We start from the raw sequence: 24,564 nt of genomic DNA on the forward strand, positions 1-24,564 counted from the left end.
TCAGTTAAAAAAAAACTCGTTTTTTTAATTTAATTTTTGAACGTTTTTGAATTAATACAGGTTTTTATTTTGGCTCACCGTACATGAATAATTGAAACAAAATTTACATATTCATTTTACCTTTATTCGGCTAAATAGCTTTCTCGAAAGTTGTTTAATTTTATTTACGAACATTTTTATTAGTAATAAATATACGTAACTTACGTAATGAACTTCTATATTCATATATTTTTAAAACATATATTAGGGGGATTCGCCCCTAGTCAATACCTCACTCTTCACGCTAAAGTTCGAATTTTGTTCCAATTCTTTAAAAATGACCCTTAATCACAAAGGCCGTTAATTGGAATAAATAGCTCTTATGAAAGTAATTAAAAACCTTTGGCTTAAAGAGCGAGGTATTGACTAGGGGGCGGACCCAATCATAGACGTAATAATTTCTGTTCGTTTTAAGTTTTGATGCTGCTCCTTACTTTCAGTTGAAAAACGTTTATTTTATTTAATTTCTGGTCATTTTTTAAAATAATGCTAGGAAATCCGGCGCCCTTTCATAAAAATGTCCCTTCCCCCATGAAAACTTCCTCCATGGAAAGATCCTCCCACATAACCCCCGACTCGTTTCGGGGTTTTCTGATATGTGGAATCTGATGGTGCAACTTTCGTTAGGATCACTTGAAATTTTGAGGGTGGTTTCATCCTCTTTCAAGAACGGGAGATATTTTTCAGACTCGTAACTTTTTATAGGTAACATAAGACTTAATGAATTTTGGAATAAGCATCAAAATTTGATTCATTTGAAGACTGTGTCTATTGTTATCAAAACTCTGTTTCTTAGAGTTTTGGTTACTATTGCGCCGCATCGTTCCTTAATTACAGCTCGTTGGCACGAACTTTTTGATAGAGACTACTAAAACAATGGAATTCTCACTTTACAACGTGCAGTATGTTTCATTTAAACGGATTATTAAATTTCCTTCCATTGCCATCCATATTTTCAAATCACTTTTAAGTATCTTAAACTCATTTGCAATCAGATAGGGTGAATGCTTTCGACGGATCAAAGAAGTGAGGCTCATTGTCAGAGCATCAAATATTACATTAGGAAAGAACCCCCCCCCCTCCCCAAACAAATAAAACAAAATATGTGTATACTTCCTAATAACTAATACTATACATAAACAATGGGTAAAGTTCATAGCTTGTAGACCTTCCCTCGGGGACTATGAGAGCTTCAGTCATCCTCAAAGATATAGTTATTAGATCTTTCGACTATGCTGAACAAAATTAATGTCTTAAATTTTGATCGGACGGCTCTGAGAAAGAAGGAGCGTGGGAAGGGGGCTTGCTGCCCTCCAATATTTTGGTCAATTAAAAAAGACACTGGAACTTTTGATTTCCTATCAAATTAGCCGTCCCCCGATCTTCTGGGATAACTAGTTTGATACTATTATCCCTGGGAAAAACAACAACAACAAAAAAAGCAAACAAATAAACACGAATTCGTAATCTTTCTTCTGGCAAAAATACTAAGTTCCACATTTTGTATATTGGAGCTTGGAACCTCTGCAATAGGGTTTTCTGATATGTTGAATCTGATGGTGCAATTTTCGTCAGGATTACTTGACGTTTCAGGGTGGTTTCACCCTTTTTCAAGAACCGGGCAAATTTTTCTGACTCGTAACTTTTTATGGGTAATGTTAGACTTGATGAATTTTTATATATTTTGAATAAGCATCAAAATTTGATTCTTTTGATGTGTCTATTGTTATCAAAACTCTGTTTCTTAGAGTTTCCGTTACTATTGCGCCGCAATGCTCCTTAATTACAATTCGTTGCCACGATGTGTTTGATAGGGACTACTAAAACAATGGAATTCTCAATTTACAGCATGCAGCATGTTTCACTTAAACGGATTAACAAATTTCCTTCCATTGCCATCCATATTTTCAAATCACTTTTAAGTATCTTAAACTCATTTGCAATCAGATGGGGCGAATGCTTTCAACGGATCGAAGAAGTGGGTTTCATTGTCAGAGCAACAAATATTATATTGGGAACGAACCCCCCCCCCCCACCCAAAAAAAAAATATATGTGTATACTTCCTAATAACTAATACTGTACATAATTAATTGGAAAAGTTCATAGCTTGTAGCCCTTCCCCCGGGGACTGTGTGGGCTTTAGTCATCCTCAAAGACATAGTTATTAGATCTTTCGACTAAGCAGAGCAAAATTAATGTCTCAGATTTTTATCGGACGGCTCTGAGTAAAAAGGAGCGTGGGAAGGGGGCTTGCTGCCCTCCAATATTTTGGTCAATTAAAAAAGACACTGGAACTTTTTATTTCCTATCAAATTAGCTTTCCACGATCTTCTGGGATAACTGGTTTGATACTATCATCCCTTGGAAAAACAACAACAACAAAAAAAGCAAACAAATAAACACGTATTCGTAATCTTTCTCCTGGTAAAAAATACTAAGTTGCACATTTTGTATATTAGAGATTCAAACCTCTACAATAGGGTTTTCTGATATGTTGAATCTGATGGTGCAATTTTCGTCAGGATCACTTGACGTTTTGAGGGTGATTTCACCCTTTTTCAAGAACCGGAAAATTTTTTTAGACTCGTAACTTTTTATGGGTAACATTAGATTTGATGAATTTTATATATTTGGAATAAACATCAAAATTTGATTCTTTTGATGTGTCTATTGTTATCAAAACTCTGTTTCATAGAGTTTCGGTTACTATTGCGCCGCAACGTTTCTTAATTACAGTTCGTTGCCTCGAACTGTTTGATAGGAACAACTAAAACAATGGAATTCTCTCTTTACAACATACAACATGTTTCAATTAAACGGATTATCAATTTCCATCCATAAACTCATTTGCAACCAGATAGGGTGAATGTTTTCGACGGATCAAAGAAGTGGGTTTCATTGTCAGAGAAACAAATATTATATTAGGAAAGAGTATATATTGGGGAATGAAATGGTGCTACTTACTATTCTATTGTTTTTTCAGATTAGGGGGTAAATTCCCTCCCAAGACTTCGAAAACAACTTTTTTTAGATCTTCATTTTGAAAATCAAAAATTATCCTTGCCCCTCCTTTTCATTTTTATGAATTGGCTTCAGGTTGAATCCTCTCTAAAAATTTAAATTTTTACATTTATCCTAACAAATTTTACCTATTATATAGTATGCATCTTTCTACATATGATAACTTAGTGTGGTAACAATATGATAACTTAACAAAATTCACATGCAAGGAGTTTATTAATAGTGGTTTTTGAAGCGGAGAGGACTCTGGAAAAAGATATGAAAGGAGGAAATTTCTTACAAATTACTCTTAAGATTCTCAAGTGTATAATTTGCAATATTAGATACACATTTTACAATAAACTTCCTATTCGTTAAGAACTCATTATGTCTCGTCCATTTTTAATTCATCTCCCGACTAGAATCAGAAATCGGTAATACTTTTTGTAAACACTGAACAAAAATGTTCTAATGAGTGTAATCCATTTTCTTAAATTCGGTGACGGGGAGCAGATATCAGTAAAAAAAAATATCATTAAATATAATTTTAACGTACAAAGCACCTTCTGTTTCTTGTTTGACATATTTGGCTTATTAGGCTTCTTCTCAACTGCTAATGAGCCAAATATAGTGCTAGACTTTCTGCAAATATTTTTAACTGACTTTATTTGGCATTATTCACCAACTGATGACGAAAAATTATCTAAAAAAAAAATAATAGCAAATCCCAAAAATTAGCTAACTTTCGCTTATAGCCTAGGCCCAAATATTTTAGAAATTAGCAAAAACGTAGATTCTTGACATTTTGTTTCCATTATTTTTTAATATTAAACGGAAAATTTTTCAGAAAGTGGTTGGCTACCTATTGTAGGTTTGTTTGGTAAGTGATTGTTTACCCTACTATGTAAATACCTGCAAATATAACCATCCTGAAGCAATACAGCCTATGCAATTCCCCCCCCCCCCAATAATTTGGATAAAAAATTATTATACGGCTCCTGCCCCTAGACTCTTGGGATGTGGACCCCTCTTGTCATCCCAATAAAAATGTTGGAGCTACGCTCCTGCCTATAGTCAGAATCAGGATATCTATGAATACCCATGCTTACATACTATCTGAAACCTTATGTCCTATTAAAAACAAAAAGGAAATAGAGGATAAAAGAAAAAAAATGTTGATGTGTACAAAAAAAAAAAAAAAAAATCAGAATTCCTTGCTGCCGTTGGTTCAAATTTGGGATGAATACAGATTTTAAGTCCCACAAAATTGGGGGGGGGGGTACGTTTTCAAAATGACGATAATACGTTTAGACCCTAAAAATGACTAAATAAATTTGAAAAAAGTGATGACATTGATAGTCGGGCTAATAATACTCAATGCTTTTGCTTGATTTCAGCGTTAAACAGCTAAAAAAGAAGAAAATACAGAATGAAACTAGAGAGTGACATTAAAGCTTAAAGCGAGCAGAAATTATTCTGTTTGCGAGGAGCTCTGCCGCTTCTTCAGCTTTCCACTTATTATACTAAAATTTGACTTTCTTCCATTAATGCTATGCTTGAGTTTAAATGCTCTATAAGAAAAAGCTGACTTTTTTCAGAATTCCTCAAGAATGGAAGGACCTATTGATGTGCAATTGAATTACACAAAAAGCTTTTAGTTTAAGCGTTTTCAATGACAATTGGTGAAATAACACTTCCCGCTACCCATTGGCTATATTTCTGCACTCTAAAATGCTTTCAGTTAATTACTAACTGAACTTTAGCATAAAGAGCGGGAGAGGTTAATGGTGTCTGTACTCTGTAGACTCCTTCAGATCTAGTGGCTTAATTTCGTCAAAATCATGGGAGGGGGGGGGAAAAGTTGGACCCAATTTTTCCAAATCAAGTGAAAATGACCGTGAAACCTGAAAAATAAGCCATTTGGTACTGTAAAGGTATTATATAAAGGTATTATAAGGGTATTCAAGGTAAATAAAAACTAAAGAAAACTGATCCCTTTCTGTTGATGCTTGAATTATACAGGCTTATCTTAGTTTTGAAAAGATTTTGGAGAAAGGAAATTTCAGCTGGGGGGGGGCAAACTTGGGTCTGGGGGGACAAACCGAGGTCTGGGAGCGGCAGTAGCCCCCCCCCTGCACCATAGGAAATCACGCCCCTGATCAAACCCTCCCTTGCATGTGAAATAATGTTAAAGTTTTAATGTCGTTCTTTAATTTCAATTCAAAAAAACTTTTCTCTTTATTTGTTTACCGTATCCAAACACTTTTTATTCCAAAATATTTACCTGTGTGTTTGGGTATTCTTTGTAAAAGGATGGGGGAAAAAAGCCAAACTTTGATGCAAAGAATAAGAAACTGAAAGGGGAGGTACGCCTATTCATTCACAGAATCTGTGTTTTAAAGCTTAAATGTCCCTCTTTACTTTCATTTCGAAAACTTATTTTCCCTTTAACTTCTGTTTATTTTTATACCATATCCGGGGTTGCACTGGATATTAAGAGGGAAATAGCGCTCTTAAACCGTTGTCTTGGCGTAAATATTTGACTTAATTAGAACATCACTTAGAGAAACTCAATAAATAAAAGTAATTTCTTTTAACTAAAAGTAATGAACAACATTAAAGCTAAAAACGAACAGAAACAATTCCGTATATGAAGAGCTTGTTCCCTCCTCAATACCTTGCTCTTTACGCTAAAAGTCTCAACAGTTAAAAAAATCTTCGTATCAGAGGCTAAACTATAGCGTTGCCTATAGTTAAGGCCAAAAGGCTTCAATCTTTAATGATCTATTTAATTTTTTCCCAAGAGGCACCTGATACGAAGGGGTAGTTGTATCAACTTTGGAGGGGGGAGGCGTCATTCAATTGGAAATAGAAAGTTCTAGCGCCCTTTTAAAAGTCAAAAGGGATCAGAGGGCAGCTAGCCCCCTCCCGCCATTTCTCCGCATTTTATTTTCTTATATAATTATATTATAATAACAGGTACAATAACAAGGTAATAACAAGGTAGTAACAGTATCAACTTCATGCACTGTTATGGAATTGTCCTAGGCCAAAGTTGCATGCAATTAAAGTTCGAAGCTGCCACAAAAACTAATTTTAGAATTTGTTGGGATACTGAACCCAAAAATTAAACTATCCAAAAGTTGTCACTTGTTAGGTTTTTACGAACAGATGATTAATAAGAATTCAAGTCAAATAATCTTAAATTTATCTTTTGTATTTATTAAATATACCCATCATGGAACAATAATGATTATAGTATTTGCCTCTCACTAGAGAGAGAAGGGGGGGGGGGGTATGCACAGACCAGAGAAAAATATTTTGCCTCCTCCCTCCGCCAGGGAAATCCAAGCGCGCTGTCATTTAAATAGAAGGTAGCAGTATATTTATGTTGCAACTAACAAGAATCATAAAAAGTTTAGCCAAACAAACATTACAGAAAAAAAATATATAATATTCCTTTTTTTAGTATCCAAATTTTTTTTCTGTTTCAATCTCTTTAACATGAAAAAATCATCAGAAATTAATTCGGGAACTAGAACCACTTGAAAAAAACATTACAAGAAATGAAAAATAGATTCTGAAAAGATCTGAAATTTCTCTGCCACAATGTACTCGTAAATCCTAATTTAAACCGAAGATGGAGGGATATATCAACAGTTAAAGATGGCGAAAAACATGTAAACTCATTTCGTATCAGCAAAGGAATAGCAAGAGGTAAAAAAAACAGACATAAAGAAAAACGGAAAAACAAAATCGTACGTGATGATGACTAACCACAATTTCCATGATTTTAATGATATGACCGTACTTCTGATAATCATTTTCCAACAGGATTGTACGCTCCAGCCCTAAAACAAGAAAATTCAATCAGATGCTTATCAATTGAGGCCACTAGTAACAATAATTTAGTAACTTAAATTATAGTTTCTGAAACACAAAGTAAAAAATTTGCACCCCCATCTGGTAACATTGCTTTTGAATTCTTCTGTTTTGTTTTTTTCTGCTTTCATGCCTCTACTAACTAGGCCCGATATCCAAACTTCACCTGAAAAAGAAATAGCGAAAATGCGCTAAAGGCTTATTTTCGCTTCCTTGCTTCGCTATATTTTATCAGAGACCTGGCGAGACTGTTACGTATACGTGGGCCTGTTTAAAATTTCTGACGTCTTGGCTAGTCTATTAAGTTGTTTTATTGAATTTCAAAAGAAGTAATCCTACAAAAGACCTAAACTAGGTTGAATCTGTGCAAAGGTAGCCTAGCTTAAAGCATCTTTCCCGTTAGAGCTATTCTGAGCTGAATTAACCTAGGTCTAGCCTAGAACAGGACTTGGCTTTATTAGGCTAGCTGGTAAAATTCTACTTTAGCTACTTTTGAGTATCTTGGAAAGGGGTTAGGTTAAGAAAATGAAACTTTCAGGGATGGGTCTACAGGCTAAAGTATGTCCTGGGAAGATATTTTGAAGTATCCACCTCCACTCCTTCTCCCTCTAGAGGGTCCTGACCTTTGATGACCTTTAAAAATATGTGAGTTATAGAAGTGAAACGGTATTTATTTAGCCTTGGCCCCCTCATAAGGAGACATGTTAAGAAAACAATTCTTACTTTAAAATATGTATAATGATCCTAGTTCTTATATTATCCAAGGGGAGAACCTTTATCATCAAGTCTTTCCTCTAAAAATCCTCTAAAGTGAAAAAGTTTCCAAATATCACCATGTTTTTAATTCAATGCTTAAGTCTTTTGAAATTGCTGGTGTAAACTGCTGCCAAATAAGTTGTTTTATAGACAGCGTTTAGCACGTGTTTAGCGCTTGTGTCAAAAAACGTGTTTAAAGAAAAAGTAGTGGTATTATTTCATTTCTTTTCATAACCTAACCACTGCTATTAATATTTTGTATTTACGCCACTGCTATTCGTCCTTTGCCACTGCTATTTGCCTTTCACCACTGCTATTAATATTTTGTATTTACGCCACTGCTATTTGCCCTTCGCCACTGCTATTCGCCCTTCAAACTGCTATTTAAAAAAAAATAAAATAAAAAGACCAGCATGAACGCTATCTATAAAAGAACTTATTATACGGCAATTTACAGCAGCAATTTAAAAAGACTTAAGCATTGAATTGAAAACGTGGTGATATTTGGAAACTTTTTCTCTTTTAAGGATTTTTAGAGGAAAGACTTGATGATAAAGGTTCTCCCCTTGGATAATATAAGAACTAGGATCATTATACATATTTTAAAGTAAGCATTGTTTTCTTAACATGTCTCCTTATGAGGCGGCCAAGGCTAAATAAATACCAGTGAAACCTTGCAAATCTACATCTTCTGCTTAAATGAAGTACAACAAAATTGTTTTCAGCTTCACAACTTTGCTCAATCCCAATTTATAAGGTTTTAAAGATATGCAAATACATTTCCTAAATTTTGGAAATAAACTATTTATATTTCTTAAAATTCTGCTCAAATAACTGAAATTGCATTTTCAGAGTTAAAGCCAGAGAAAAAGAAACTGATAACTGAAAATTAAGGTAAAATGTTGCTTTGTCAAAATTTCAATAGGTATAGACCTGTCATGTAGGCAAAATTCAGGACCCTCTAGAGAGAGAAGGAGTGGAGATAGGTACTTCAAAATACCTTCCCGGGACGTACTTTGGTCTATATCTACCAAATCATATTATTGAGTTTCAAATAAAGTGAATACACCATTCGATGCCTTTTTTTATGCTGATTACGAATATAATGAGCATTTCTATCGGAAATGAATTTCGGCCCCCCCCCCCCTATATAGGCTATACCTAACCCAACCCTGAATTGGCATATATAGGGGGGCTGAAATTCATTTCCGATAGAAATGATTATTATATTCGTAATCAGCATAAAAAAGGCATCGAATGGTGTATTCACTTTATTCCTAACTCTAATATGATTTGGTAGATATTGACCCATACTTTAGCCTGTAGACCCATCCCTGAAAGTCTCATTTTCCTAACCTAACCCTTTCCCAAGATAGCCAAAAGTAGCTAAAGTAGAATTTTACTGGCTAGCTTTGTCCAAGCTTGTTAGGATAGGCCTAGGGCAAAAAACCAGTATCCAATTGAGCAAAATTATGTAAAACTAAAACCCTCACATCTTGTTACCAAAGAGCAATTGAGAAGGATTTGGTATATTAATGAATAGCTAAAAATCTAAGCTATGCATCAATATGGTTATTGTTAAAATTATTTAAGATCAAACACTTGAAATTATTAGTTTATTGACTTACCTTCAGGGACCTCTTTTTGAGGTCTTTTGAGTAAAAAAAAGAGATATGGCTAAACAGAAGAAAAAAATCAGTGATATTATTCTGATAGAAGCAGGAGAAGGTCTGAAGAAAGCAGTAGAAGAGAAGGACTTTTTTAACATTGTTCTGGATCAAAGCATGCAGGAAGCAGCACTAAAAGCCTGTTCCAAAGAAAGGAAAAGGCTAAATGATGCTGAATCTGTGGAAGTACTTGTTTTGAAAAGGAAATCAGCACTGATCTGTTGACTTTCAAAAAAGCCTAAGAAGTGATGACAATAATTATGTTAAGTGTAATTCTACCAGTGATTTGTTACACTCACTCATGGATGCCAATTGTATGGTTTATTCTTATTTGTAAGCATCCAAAGGTTCTGCTTTACTAAGGCTGTTTGTTCCTTGTATCTTAATTGAAGTTGTGCTTTCATTAAAGTTTTCTTTTTGTATAAGCAAATAAATTAATCTAAGATGATTTAAGACTTCCAGCCTTCTTTTTCATAACCTCATGGACCTTTAGAGGGTGATGATGATCATAAGGCAGTAACTGGGACTTGTTTAGTTCATCTGGTTGTGCTCTGAGTTCCTCTTGGTAGTCACTTTTTTTGGTTATGAAATAACTAAAGTCACTTTTTTCAGGAACATTGCTGCATCCAACCCTTGCATACAGGGTTCAAACAGTACATGAATCAATATCTATTGGCAAAAGATTCTAGAAATAAAACACCAGGTGGTGATGTGAAGTATCAGACCTTGGATCAAGTAGTTAGAGCAGCTTTTTGCCCTGCCATGGAAGTGCAGACACACAGTGAGGATTTTCTTGTTCAGATCAGTTGATGACTAGCATGCAAGCCTGTATAGAGGAGAGGACCCTAAACGCTAAAGTTTTTGTTGCTAATATTCTGAGCAACTATGGAAACAAATCTGAGCTTCTGCTGACTGCAAAGAAGCTGCTGTGTTTGGCCAGATCTCCTAGACCTAGCTGTGAACTTTACCTTATTGGTTGAAAACAGGATGAATTGGAAAAAGAAAAGCTTAAAGGTGAAAAGAAAGATGCTGAATTGGCAGTCCAGGACCTGGTCCAGAGGAAGCAGAAAATAGCAAAGCTAGAGTAAAAAAAAAGATATGGCTAAACAGAAGAAAGAAATTAGTGATACTATTCTGATAGAAGCAGGAGAAGGTCTGAAGAAAGCAGTAGAAGAGAAGGACTTTTTTAACATTGTTCTGGATCAAAGCATGCAGGAAGCAGCACTAAAAGCCCGTTCTGAAGAAAGGGAAAGGGTAAATGATGCTGAATCTGTGGAAGTACTTGTTTTGAAAAGGAAATCAGCACTGATTGGTTGACTTTCAAAAAAGCCTAAGAAGTAATGACGCTAATTATGTTAAGTGTAATTCTACTGGTGATTTGTTACACTCACTCATGGACGCCAATTGTATGCTTTATTCCTGTTTGTAAGCATCCAAAGGTTCTGCTTTACTAAGGCTATTTTTCCTCGTATCTTAATTGAAGTTGTGTTTTCATTAAAGTTTTCTTTTTGTATAAGCAAATGAATTAATCTAAGATGATTTAAGACTTCCAGCCTTCTTTTCCGTAACCTCATGGACCTTTAGAGGACGATGACAATCATAAGACAGTAACTGGGACTGTTTTAGTTCATCTGCTTGTGCTCTGGGTTCCTCCTGGTAGTCACTTTTTTTTGTTATGAAATAACTAAAGTTATTTTTTCGGGAGCATCGCTGCAGCCGACCCCTGCATACAGGGAGCTGTAATTTAGAATTTTTTCTTTCTTCCGACATTAAAAGCACAGTCAGGTAGTCATTGGTCCTTTGATTTCATTCAGTTCCCAGTTGTGTGTGCTGACTCATTGAATTTTTTTTTATCTGTTTCCTATGTCATCTCATGGTCATCTTGGTCATTGATATGGAGTGCTCCAAACTTGTTTCTCAGTTCAGTAATGAAATCGTGTTTGATCCTGGAGCATATCCACAAATGAAACAGCGATTGCAAATAGGTGCCTGTTTCTCATTTCTTCTCAACTCTAGGAAAATTTTGTGACTAGTAAGTTCATTCAATGACTTGCAATTTACCAAATGAACAAACGTTTGTATTTAGTCTCATCAGAGGGGAACTGTGCTTATTTGAGGCAGTAAATATAAGATATTCAGATTTTTTTTTCAAATAACTTACTGTAAAAAACTTTAACAGAATTGATAGCAAAACCCTGTTAAAAGATCCTACAAAACTGACTAGAAATTTTTAATAAAATTCAACAACAGTAAGCCTAAAAGAATAAATGATTTGAGTTTTTTTTTTTTTGTGAGCATTTTGAATCCCCATATAATGGAGAACTTTAAGCAGTGATAGTTATTTTCTGAAACAAATACAAAGTCTTTTTTATCAGTGATTCATAAGGAATTCCTACTAGGACATTTTCTAGGAGGTCACTATTGGCTCATTTATATGTACTATGGTGTCACATACTATGTACTATATATGTATTTACATGCACTGAAATTACTGGAGTGAAGTGTTCAGGAGTTCAAGAGTATCAAGAACTAAGAACAATGATTTAAGTTTGTTTGTTAAGTTATTATTGGCTCAAAGTGGTAGTATGATAAATAATTACAAATCAAGATGCAATAAATCAGGGAATAGTACACCAAAAACTAAGTTTGCCAGGTTGTGCCACTAAATAGAGAAAGATAAAAGAATAAATGAGTCTAAAGCATAGTCTTTAAATATTATTTTAATAATTCAGTGTTAGGGGGGGGGGGGGTACCAAGTTAAACGTAGATGCAACTTAACATCACAGAACATTATATTTTATACTTTGAAAGACATATCATACTTTCAAATTAATATGTAGTTTTGATTAAATAAAAAAAAAATATTGTAGTTAACTAATCCTGTTTGATCCATTTTAAGGGCATAATTATCTGGAAGCTCCATATATAGCTCAGGTTTATTTATGTTGAAGTTATCAACTTCCCTTATGCTTGGACTCTGTATATAATTAAATAAAAAAAGGAAGTTTTTCTACTGAAAGTAAGGATCAACATTAAAACCCAAAACGAACAGAAATTGTTACGTACATGAGGGGGACAACCCCTCTTCAGTACCTTGCTCTTCACACTAAAGTTTGATTTTTTATTCTAATTATTTAGGATTGACTCCTGAAACACAAGGTTATTGAGGAGGGGACAACCCCCTTCATACATATAATAATTTCTGTTTGTTTTATTGTTTCTCCTTACTTTCAGTAGAAAAAAGCTTCTAAATAATGCTGGAAAATCCAGCTCCCCTCCATGGAAAAGTCCCTTCCCCACAAAAACTTCCTCCATAGAAAGATCTTCCCAAGTAACCTCAGGCTTGTAACTTTTGATAAGTAACATTCAATTTGATGAATTTTGTATATTTTGAATAAGCATCAAAATTTGATTCTTTTGATGTATCTATTGTTATCAAGAGTCTGCTTCTGAGAGTTTTGGTTAATTTTGAGTTGCATTGCTCCTTACTTTCAGTTTGTTACCACAAACGGTTTGATTGGAAAAGCAATCCTACTTGAAACCAGGAAAGATATCTCATATCTATTTCTCACCCAAGGATTGGGATGATGACCATTGGTCCACTAAAAAAATGCGCCTGTAAATCAATCTAGTTGTCAACCGTTACAATGCTTAGACATAAAACCCAGTGTATGATAATCAGGCAAATTACCAGAGGCATTGTTTAATTTCCTAAACAAAAAGACTTCATAGGCTTCTGATTCACTATTACGCAAATGCATCTCATGATATTATTCTCTAGTTTGCTTATAGGGTGAAGTATCAAAGAAAAACTACTGAGGCATGCTGACAAACAGTACAAATGTATGGTTGTATCAGTGAAAAATTCAATAACCATAATACATTTCAAGGAAAGACGTTTTAATTTGTGTATTGCCCTTAAATTCCATTGTAATATTTTTACTAAAAGCCTTAAGATGGTAAATAAATGAAAAAGTTTCATCAATACTGATTCCAAGGATAATTCTTTGGAGATCGCACATAGATAACACAATTTTATTTACCTGTGCTCCAGTGGTGGCTCTGGTCTCTTTTGCGCAAATCTTGATTAGTTCCCCCCCCCCCGTTCTCCAAAAATTTCAGGCCAAATCTTAGCAAAATTCTCATTTACTAACATTTTTTTCAATTTATTAGTTAGTTTTTTTTCAATTTATTTTTTTCAGTAATAATTTATTTTTAATTAATATTACGTTACTTTAGTTATTATTATTATTTAAACATTTTTTATTTTTAAACTTATTTATTATTTGATAATTAATTTTTCGTTATTACTATCTTAATTGAATTATTCCTACTTATTTTTTTAAATTTATTTTTATCTTATTAATTAATTATCTAATAATTGCTTTCATTTAATAGCTGCAACCTCTACTTTATTGTTATAGAAATAAAATTTCAAATATCACAAAATGATTATAACTGTTATATTATTTATTAGGAATTTTGCGCTCCCTCAAATTAGAGGGGGCAAGTGCCCCCTCTAAAACCACCACTGCTGTACTCAGACTAAGACAGTTTGGCCTTATCCTCAAATATGTCCTGCATCGGCTTGATAACTTCGTTATTTTTGCTTTGCCAAAGGTAAAAAGAGATAAATACAGCATTGAGTCATTTTTTTAAGTATCTAAAAGCCACATTTCTGTGTTGGTCAAACCCACGCCACCCCTCTTATTATTACTATAAATATATCTGTTCAGTAACTGACTATAATTTCTTGCTTTAGAATGTTACTTTTCCTCATTCCTTGTTTGACCTAGGGCTCGTATAATATATATAGTCAATAAATATAAAACTACACGCCAGATTGTGGGGTTTAGGTGGAATTTTTTTTTTTTTAATTCGTCTTTTTTAATAAATGGATTCTATTTTTCAGGTGGAATCAGAGATGAGGACTGAAGTTGTACTTTTAGGTAGTTTATTTCTGACAAGTCTGGTAGTTGGAAATGCCTTTTTCCAGAAAGACCAGTTCTACCCAAGCATTGTATATATTACGAAGTCAAATCCCAGCATGATGGTAAATATTCATAAATTTTTACTGCTTTGTTTGTGTCATACCTTAAATTGCAACTTAGAGCAATCGAAGGAGTTGATCCTTCTAGGCTACATAACAAAAACCAATGTTATTACACATGACTGGAGGCCACATTTGCATTCTAGTTTTACTCTCATTCAACATTGTTCCATTCAGTATCTGCTCTCAATTTGATTTTATCTAGATTTCTTGAAGAGATGACGTTTTCTTTGAGGATGTTTCAAAGTTTTGTAACTCTATTTAAGATGAAGTGACTATTTCGACGTGACCAGCAGAACATTGTCATGATTTTATCTGATTTGTCTCTGGCAGGAATTGGTTGAAAGTAGAAGAAAATTGGAAGTTTTTGGTCCTTTATTTACGTCTATCAGAAAGGCTTGGTAGCTTGAGATGGTCCTGGCATTCTTGAAATTGAAGGTGCTGAAGGCTCATGCTGATTTTTGGTAGCATGCATTTGAACTTCATCAAGAGTTGCTTTATCTGATTTGTAAAGGGGTGTAAAGGCTTTTGTAAAGGCTTATCCCTGCCCCTAATTTGGGCCTATATAGGTTTTGCAGAGGGGAGTAACTACTGTAAGAAAATGGCTTCTAGTTGGTTTTTGATGGCTCTAAGTGCCTGATTGACTGAAAAAGCAGCATAGTTAGCATTTTGCCTGATCATCAACAACTATTCCTGTGTCTTTTCTATTGCTAAGTGCTTTGAGTGGTAGAGTTTTCAGATTTAGAAACATTAAAGCTTAACAGCCACTGGTTTGCCTAGTCACCAAGATGGTTGATATAACGTTGACAAATGTTTGTATCAAGTCGATCAGTAACTCTCACAATAAGTGTGGATCCGTCAGCATGCAAGGTTGAAAGATCCTCTACTGATGAAGGGGTGTTGCTAGCGAAAATATTCCAGCTGTTAGGATCTAAAATTGTAACTTGTGGAACACCACTCTTTCTTAAGGGATATCTTCAAGGTATGGTTGTACTAATGGTGTCATGTACTGTAAACTGGTAAGTTCTTCCAGTTAGAAATGCTTGGCCCCAGTTTGAAACTTGATTGGCTATCCCTACAGCATGCGGTTTGAGGATAAGTTCTATATGAAAAACCTTGTAAAAGGCCTCAGTAAGATCAAAGAGGATTAGATTGACAGGGACTCTCTTTTCGGTCACATTTGTTATAAAATAACATTGTAAGGTTGGAGTAATTAATAAAATTTTGAGCAAATTTGCAAATTCTTAATACGGAAAAATTAAGGCCTAGAAGTGCACTTTGCTGTTTTTTGACCCGACCCCCCCCCTCTTCTCTCTCTCCTGGAAAAATACCGTGTATCTGTCCATTGTATTGGTTTAATCTGTTTGCCTCCTATGTTTGCTATGCAAAGGTCTCATCTTCTTAATATTTTTTAGAAGGTTGTTGGACCCTGTTTTGTTTCTGTCTTCATTGCTGGTTCAAAAACTATAAATAATGACTAGTTTGAGTTCTATTCATGGGAATCTGAACCCCACTAATTTTGATATCCATATCATGTTCCCTCTTAAGTTACCATTTCTACTCGTTGTAATGTCAACTTTAGTCTCAGTGCCATTAACTTTGTCCACCATTCCTTCTATCTCACTTTAAAATTTCATCACAACCGCTGTTATCTGAACCATCTTTTGATGTTTCCTTTAAATCTTTTCATATTTTTCTCCCATAATTTCTTGTGTAGTTTTACTGGTTGCTGCAGCTTGGCTAGTTTTCATTTACTGTTGTTTCTTAATCTGCTCCCCTTCTTTTCTCGTTTTTCGATCTTCATTCTTTTCCCATCCTTCTCTTTTTTTCTTTGATTCCTCTCCCCCTTCCCATTTCTCTTGCTTTAGTTTTTCATTTGACGGGATGGATGGTTTCTGTATTTCTGTTCCCAGTTGCTTCAAGAGAGGATTGAGAATGCTTCCAAATTGTAATGAGCGTTAAGTATCAATATATACCTCTGTGCACAAGGAAAAGAGGAAGTTGAAAAGGTTAGTTTCAAACTTTGAATCATTGAGGGATATAATACAAAATTCAAGTATATATTTCTCTGACAAAGAAATCATGATTTTTTTTGTGTTCCTATGTCCTTTAAGAAATCTGCCTCCTGTAATAATTGAGTGAAGAGATATTATATCAGCATTTTTGTTCCTAAAGACATTCTTTTTGGCCTGAATGCCTTACAGATTGAAATATATCTTCCAGTTATTAATTGATGGTGCACTCGTGTTGTATTATGTGTAGTTACATACACATTACCAACATTTTTAGGAGGGATCTGAATTTTTTTTTTGGGAAGAGTGTCTAAATAGCCATTAAATGTATATTTAAGCCTCAATTTTATTGACGGTCCCTTCCCTCCTCCTCTGACTGCTGATAGTTTAATCATATTTCCAGGCATACACCACATGGGATATAAAAGACGCCTCCTCCTCTCGCAAGCGAACTTTGAGACTCCTCTTACTGGTTGAACTACCATCTAGCAAGGAAGAAGTCTCAAGTTCACACTTATGCCTCACGAATTATTTTTTTGGCTACGTTAACCAACAACAGAAGAAGCAGGCCTAAAAGTTCGAAGTTAAAATACATTTTGTATTGGCACAGAGCCGACATTTTGATCCAGATCAAATATTTGGATTTTCTTGGAATTTTAGGGCCTCACACTTTCAGCAAACGTCTTACTTTATTCACCTCCATCGTAGATAACAGGGACGTGTAGACATGATTGGGACAAAATGTTCAATTCCTCCAGCTTTAATACTACCTAATACAACTAATGTTTAACTCATACAAATGTGAAGCTTTATTGTTTATTCTATTTGCTGTAGTTTTTACTACAATTCATTTTTTGCCTCTCTCCCGTCCCCGCCAAAAAGAAAACAAACATATTACCACAAAAAGTTTAAAAGCCTTATTCTTAGTCCTTGAGGTACACCCTCTGGTTTGCAAACAACAGTATGTTTACCTCCTCAAAGGTAAACGTTCGTTTCTTTGTTTGCCTTGGGATTATGATTTTAAACTTCTTCCTGGAATTCCTGTAGTTCTAGAATTTTTATCTGGAATTTCTGACAGGCTTCTTTTCTCTTTGGATTTATAAAATAACACGTATTCTTGCACATTGGAAAAAAAAAACTTGGTCTCGTTTTATTTATTCTTCTATGTTGTGCTCTCAGAATACAATAGGCTATAAATTTTTCTTTTTTAGGTAATTTACGTTCAAGCCCTTGTGTTTGTGATCATGCTTGGGAAAATTGTGCGGAAAATATTCTTTGGACAGCTTCGTAATGCTGAAGTAGAGGTAATATTTTATATTAAAATTAATGGTAATCACTAGCAGCTACATGAATTGCAATGATAGCAAGATACAGCCGTGCACCTGTTCTATAAACTTGGTAATACACCCAACAATGCCATCTAGCTTTTCCCAGCAAAATTGTATACCTAACTGTTAAAACTTGACAGAGTATTGGATTTACCTCTTTTTTTATATAATATTTATCTTTGAGAGATTAATTATTAAAATAAAATTATTTAAATTAAATAAAATTAAAATCATTAAAATTTATTAATTATTAAAATTGATTTAAAAATCCATTAAATTTAAAGATTTACCTTTACTATTGGCTGAAGATCAAAGATTTAACTTGATCAAGAGGGCATAGCAGGTATATAGATGTTCATGATATCTTAACTAGCTGATGTTCCACGGACTAGCCCAGTTCTAACCATTCCATAATCCAAAAAAGAGTATGAAAAACAAATCTGCCAACTCTTGAAAAACTTCGCATTGGATTCAAAGAATCTTTGACCTTAATTGAAATTCGAAATTAATGCATTAAAATAATGAAAACCAATATATACTTCCTTTGAATTTATATAATAATGCAATGTCAGTGGGGCTGGTTGTTTTTTTGTTTCCATGACGTCCATGTTGAAGCAGTAAAAATTCGCCTCTATTCAGTTTCCTCTTTTTTATTTTTTTTATCCATGCTGTGATTATTTTGCCTATTCTGTAATATAGAACTAATGTCTGAGCTTTTTTTGTTTAGTGAATTCAGTTGTATATACTTGTTTATCATTTTTGAACTAAAAAAAGTATTGAATTTTACGCCCCTTAACAGGTTTTTCCATGCCCACAGTTGGTTTAGTCCAACTTCTAATTTAGCACAAATAGGTAAGACGTGTTTTGTGATGTAAAAAGCGCTTTTAAGAATAATTGCCTATTGAAACCGTCAACGAAGAAACGTCGGCGGTTATTTTGCTGCTGGATTCCGAGCGGAAAGAAAAAGTTAGGACTGTCGAAGACAAAGATTCGGTAATTTTTCATTTGATAAGCGATTTTGAATGAATCTTGGAAAAACCGTAAACGTCTTTTATTTTTTGAAAGACACTTTGGATATTGACTTTTCCTAAATTGAAAATTTTTTCTAGCATGTGGTTGAGCGATCATGGTATGCTGTAACAGAAACATGTCTGGCTTTTACCGTGTTCAAGGATGATTTCAGCTTTCGTTTTGTGTCGATTTTCACGGTTTTGCTTTTTCTCAAGTTCTTTCATTGGCTTGCTGAGGATCGAGTTGACTTTGTAAGTTTTATCTCTTGCTGCGCTCTAAGATAGTCATAAATCATACAATACAGTTATCATCTTCTGGTAACCAATTCAAGAGAATTAATGTGCTCATAGGTCAAATAACAAGCAGTTATCCCTCTGGTAAATTTATATGTGTTTCTTTTCGTTCTTGTCATTTCTTCATCTTCCTTTCTTATTTTAATTTTTTTTTTATCAAACAAAATGCACATTCATAGCAATATAATAGTCTTCTGGGCTTAAATGCCCAGAAGACTCATTCTCATTCATGAAATGGGCGAAAGAGCCTCACTCAAGGCTGTGCAAAGGGATTGTCCAGTGAACAATGAAAAACAATTATACTCTCATCAAAAATTTGTTTTAGTTGAAGTTTCACCTATCAATATATCAAATAACAGTAGAGTCGCTGAATTACCTACGATATAAAACACCAATTACCAATCTGTTGTCCTCCTATAATTCTCCCACCTCACAAAAAAAGCAAAAAAAAACTATATTTATCGCCCTGTGTATATTTATTAAATTAAAAAAAGAAGTTTTTTCAACTGAAAATAAGAAGCAATATTAAAACTTAAAACAAACAGAAATTATTTCGGATATGAGAGGGTTGCCTCCACCTCAATACCTCGCTCTTTATGCTGAAGTTTGACGTTTTGTTCCAATTATTTAAGAATGACTCCTGAAACACAAGGGCTGCTTAATTAGAATAAGCTTTTTTAAAGGTTCTAAAAAAACTTTAGTGTAAAGAGCGAGGTATTGACGAGGGTGCAACTCCATTATATTCGTAATAATTTCTGTTTGTTTTAAGTTTTAATGTTTCTCCTTACTTTCAGTTGATAAAACTTGTTGTTTTTTATTGTATTTCTGATCGTTTTTTAAATAATGCCGGGAAATCCAGCTCCCCCTCCATCGAAAATTCCCTTCCTTCACGAAGAATTCCCCCATGGAAAGATCCTTCCACGTACTCCCTCCCCCGCCAGAAAAATCCCCCCCGAAAAGTGTCTGTATTCTTCCCAATAGCCAAAGCTCTATGTAAACAATGGTCAAAGGTCATAGCTTGCAGCCCTTTCCCTGGGAGATTTTGGTGTGTGTGTGTGGGGGGGGGGTCAAATCATCCTTAAATATATAGCTATTAGATGTTTGGCTATTTTTATTAGAAAATGGCTATCTCATAATTTTGATTGGACTAATTTGGGAAGAAAATGGGCGTGGGAGGGGGCTAGTTTAACTCCAATATTTTTGATCACTTAAAAAGAGCACTAGAACTTCTGACACGTGGAAGGAACTTTCCAAGTAGGAGTTTCCCATGAGGGGAGGGAATTTTTATGGAGGGTGAGCCAGATTTACCGGCATTATTTGAAAAAGTTCAGAAATTAAATTAAAAGAACAGTTTTTTTTTTAACTGAAACCTAGGAGCAACATTAAAACTCAAAACGAACAGAAATTATTCGTATATGAAGGAGTTGCCCCTCTCATCAATACCTTGCTCTTTACGCTAAAGTTCGACTGTTTTCCCCAAGTACAACTCCTTGTTTTATTAGAATAGGAATCTTTACGGAATATACGGAATAATTTTTTTTCGTTTTGAGTTTTAATGTTGCTCCTTACTTTCGGTTGAAAATACTTTTTTCTCTATTTATTTAATTATATAAGGGAAAGAGTTCAATAAAAAAAAAAAAAAATTTAATGAAGATTTACGAAGTAAATTTGACGTAAAGAGGTAAAGTATTCTGAGACTTATATTTCGTTGAGAAGTGGTAATCAATATAGGGAAAAACAAATGAAATATCTTTGAAGAACTCGGTCACCCTAAAAACGAGAGCTTAAATATTAAAAGGAGTTTTTATGAACACTAGACACGAATGATTTTCCTTTTTATATTTGAGAGTAGAATAGAGTAGAATATTTTTATGTACAACACATGCATCAATAAATGTCACAAAACAGAGCACATGCCTGGTGGCATACTTTAGCGCTGAAAATATTGCCAACGAAAATACACAGCCATTTTCTAACTAAATTTTACAACAAAGAAAAAGAAAACTCTAAAGAACGAAATGCTTAGCATGTCATAAGATATTTCTTCACCATTCTTAGAAAATGTCGCTTGTTTCTGCATTCTCGAACTGATGCTGGAATTGAGTTCCAGATTTTTGGCTGAGTGTGACGGATGCTGAATCCCGCTCTCTTTGTCGGGTGAATTTCGCACGAAAGGTCTGAACGATGCATAGTAGGATAATTATTAAATTGAGAATAAGTTGGAAAAATGCCGGAGAAATTTACAGGTAAATTGCTATATTGATAATCGTGACAAATACTAGAGATAGAAATTAAATGAAGTTGGTCCAAAGAAAAATTCCTGGAGTCCCTTATAGGTGTCTTACTGAAGATCTGCAATCAATATTAAAAAGAATCTTCATTGCTTTATTCTGAAGTATTTGGAGAGACTTGAAAACAGACGAAAAGGTAGATGCCCAAACCGAAATGCAATAGAGAAAATATGGGTGGACGAAAGAATAATAAATAGATTTTAGAATAGCTTTAGGAAAGAAATGACGAAGACGAGTTAGCATGCCAATACTTCGGGAAGTTTTTAACGACAATGTTTTTACATATTTATGAAACGACTAATTTTCATCTAAAATAATCCCAAGATATTTAAACTGATCTACCCGTTTTAATTCAAAACCATTCAAGAAAAGAGAGAAGCTGTCTGACACTACTGATCCAGTTCGTGAAAAATAACATATATTGGCATTTTTTTTTCATTAAGAGCTAGTAAATTCCTTGAATACCAATCAGATACAGTTGGTAACGTACTTTTGAGGTTCTGGAGAAGAACTGATAGGTCCCGGTGAGAAGCAAAAATTACTACATCATCAGCAAACATTCTAATTTTACAAAGAGGCAAAACTTCTGGCAAGTCATTTATAAAAAGAAGAAATAGAATAGGCCCAAGGACAAAGCCCTGAGGCACTCCGTAATTAATCGGAAAAGTTTCAGAAAGGAGATCACGAGATTTATCAGCACAATCTAGTCGTCTCCCAGAAAGGTAAGATGCAGAAAACTTAACTGCTTGTGTTGAAAACCCATAAGACTTGAGTTTAAAAAGAAGCAACGAATGATTTACGGTGTCAAACGCCTTGGCGACATCAAGAAAAATCGCCAACTTGTATCGACCTTCATCTAGTGAATCATTAATATTTGTTAAAAGCTCATGAATTGCCAGTTCAGTTGACTTTCCTTTTATAAAACCATATTGAGACGTATGTAAAATCTTACTATCAAATAAATATTTTTGTTATTGTTTATTTGCAAGTTTTTTCAAAATTTTGCGGAAAATCGAAAGTAGAGAAATGGCTCTATAATCTGAAGGGTCAGTTGAACTCCCAGATTTACGTAATGCTATAACATTTGTTTTTTTAAAGGCTCAGGAAAACCCCCATGCATAAGTGATAGATTAAAAATGTATGCCAACAAAGGTGAAGTGCTTGACGCTATTTGCTTTACGGTTGGAGCCGAAAATCCAAATTCGTCCTTAGAAAAACTCCGTTTAAGCTTCAGAATAACTTTTTCAATCTCATGAGGCTTAATCTCAGAAAAAGAAAATGAATTTTCTGCATGTTGCTCATTAACTGGAACAGAAGGGGAATTCAGTTGCATATTTATAGTCGATGCAAGTCTAGAACCAATATTACTGAAACAATCTCCAAAAGCTTTTAAAATTTCATTAAATATTTCTTGCTTGTTTAAGCTAGGGTCATGGTTCTCAACCGGTGATGCGCATACTCCCAGTGAGTAGCTGGGGGGTGGGGTGTGCACCAAAATTTATCGGTAATAGGCGATAATGAACAACGTTTAATTTACTGATAAAAATATTTGATTTCTTGCATGTTTTTCAGCTTTGGCAGTTAATCATGCCCCAAGTTTTTGATTTATAGAAGTAATTTTTTACTATTTTTTTTTTTGGCCCACTCGTGATGTATAAGGGACGTGTATAGATAAACTGTTTTCATCTATAAGTTATCATATTAAAATGGTAATGAAGAAACGTACAGCCTACTTTAGTCTTAAATGAAAAAAAAATTATATCTGTTGGCTGTTTCATAAAATTGGATTTTTCACTTTGTTCGGACTTCAGCTGGGGCCCTTACTCCTTGCAATTGGATCCATGTTTCAAGGGAGTCAGTTGGACTCACCTTGGAGTCAAGGGAGTTGGAGCTTAAAGGAGGATGTTGGATTCAGTTGACCATCAAAAAGAAGATTACAGATAGTGTTCTGGTAAAGTTTTAAAAACAAGTTAAAAATGTAATGTTGTTTCAATGGTTAATTCTCCACAAGTTATGCACTGTTCTAAAGCTGGACCTCTGTGTATAAGCTACTATAAACGTATTTCAAGAGTTAGAATTTGGGATTAAGTCCATTTAAAGGTTGAAATAAGATTATAATTGTACTCAGCTTAAAAGCTGAATTATTAGTTTTGCTTTTTTCTTATAATTTTATCACAGTCGGCTTTTTTTAAACCTATTTTTTGTAACTTTGTAACGGTCGGCCTATTTTTTTGTAACGGCTTTTTTTAAACCTAATGCTTTGTAACAGAATTTTACCTTGCCAGCAAGACTTTGAATCAATCAGAAATTGGAAAATGGTTAATACATCTGCTGTTGTACTTTCTAAAGAATATGAATAAGGCAAAAAAAAAAAATTTTTAAATTGCCGAAAACTTGCCACATTTTACATTTTGATTCTTAAAGCCCATATTCCTAAAGCTCTCATTGTCGCAGCAAAAAGGAAAGATTTTGTATTATTTATTTTTTTGAATTTTTTGCTCAAAACCTTCAATAATGAAAAAATTCGATTGCGATAAAACGAAAGGTTTTATCTCTAACATACAAATGACAGATAACAAGGTTTTAATCCTTTAGCTCGTACATTGTTCTGTTTGGATATTTGAAATCTTACATTGAGCACATAAAATTAAGTCATACAGTCTTTGAGCTTGAGGCACAAAAAGAAATATCTTCGTAATGACAAATGCTCTGCTCTACCACCTATGGGGAAAATATGCCTCTGCAAATAGGACCACTGGAAAAAGATTCACTGGAGAAACGTCTTAAAAATTTATAGCTCGTTTCTGAAAAACGGTAAATGCGTTTTTTCATTTTCGTCAGGACGATGACGGTGATAATTTTTTGGTTGCTCCTTCACAAAATTTTTTTTAAATTAAAAAAATTGTAAAAAATTTTTTCAAGATTACAAAATTTTTTTTTTTAATCTTGAGTTGCACCCAGTCAAAAAGCATAATTTTTTACGTCATTAATCAACATAATTTTTCAATTGTTTTACACATCATCAGTGTTGCCAGCTTGGGCTATTTCCCGCCAATTGGGCTATAAAATTTTCAGCTTCGCGGGACAAGTTACTAAAAACCCGCGAGGCGGGGTTTTGGGCTATAATGTTTTAATTTCTCGCTACTTTTGGGCTAGACATTGAATTCGCTTGAAACCAAAAAAAAATCATGTTTGAAAATTTTACCTATTTGGGTATTTACCTTCTTTGTAGAT

General features: G+C 34.1%; 1 protein-coding gene across 2 annotated transcripts in view; it reads left to right on the top strand.

Moving 5' to 3' along the window:
- Positions 1–7,177: 7,177 nt before the first annotated feature.
- sip3 (septin interacting protein 3) overlaps positions 7,178–24,564 on the top strand; it is a 57,615-nt gene continuing 40,228 nt past the window's right edge. Inside the window, exons 1-4 of one of the 2 annotated variants that reach the window (XM_089091502.1) lie at positions 7,178–7,294; positions 14,258–14,398; positions 17,619–17,711; positions 18,845–18,997. In XM_089091502.1, coding sequence (XP_088947628.1) covers positions 14,270–14,398; positions 17,619–17,711; positions 18,845–18,997 — 375 coding nt within the window. In that variant the 5' untranslated portion in view covers positions 7,178–7,294; positions 14,258–14,269. Of the gene's footprint in view, positions 7,295–14,257; positions 14,399–17,618; positions 17,712–18,844; positions 18,998–24,564 lie in introns of those variants that run through there. The other variant, XM_089091503.1, reaches the window with a different exon arrangement.

This window comes from Artemia sp. Qi Xiang Cuo, chromosome 7, assembly GCF_049724085.1.
Source record: "Artemia sp. Qi Xiang Cuo chromosome 7, ASM4972408v1, whole genome shotgun sequence".
Classification (NCBI taxonomy): domain Eukaryota; kingdom Metazoa; phylum Arthropoda; class Branchiopoda; order Anostraca; family Artemiidae; genus Artemia; species Artemia sp. Qi Xiang Cuo.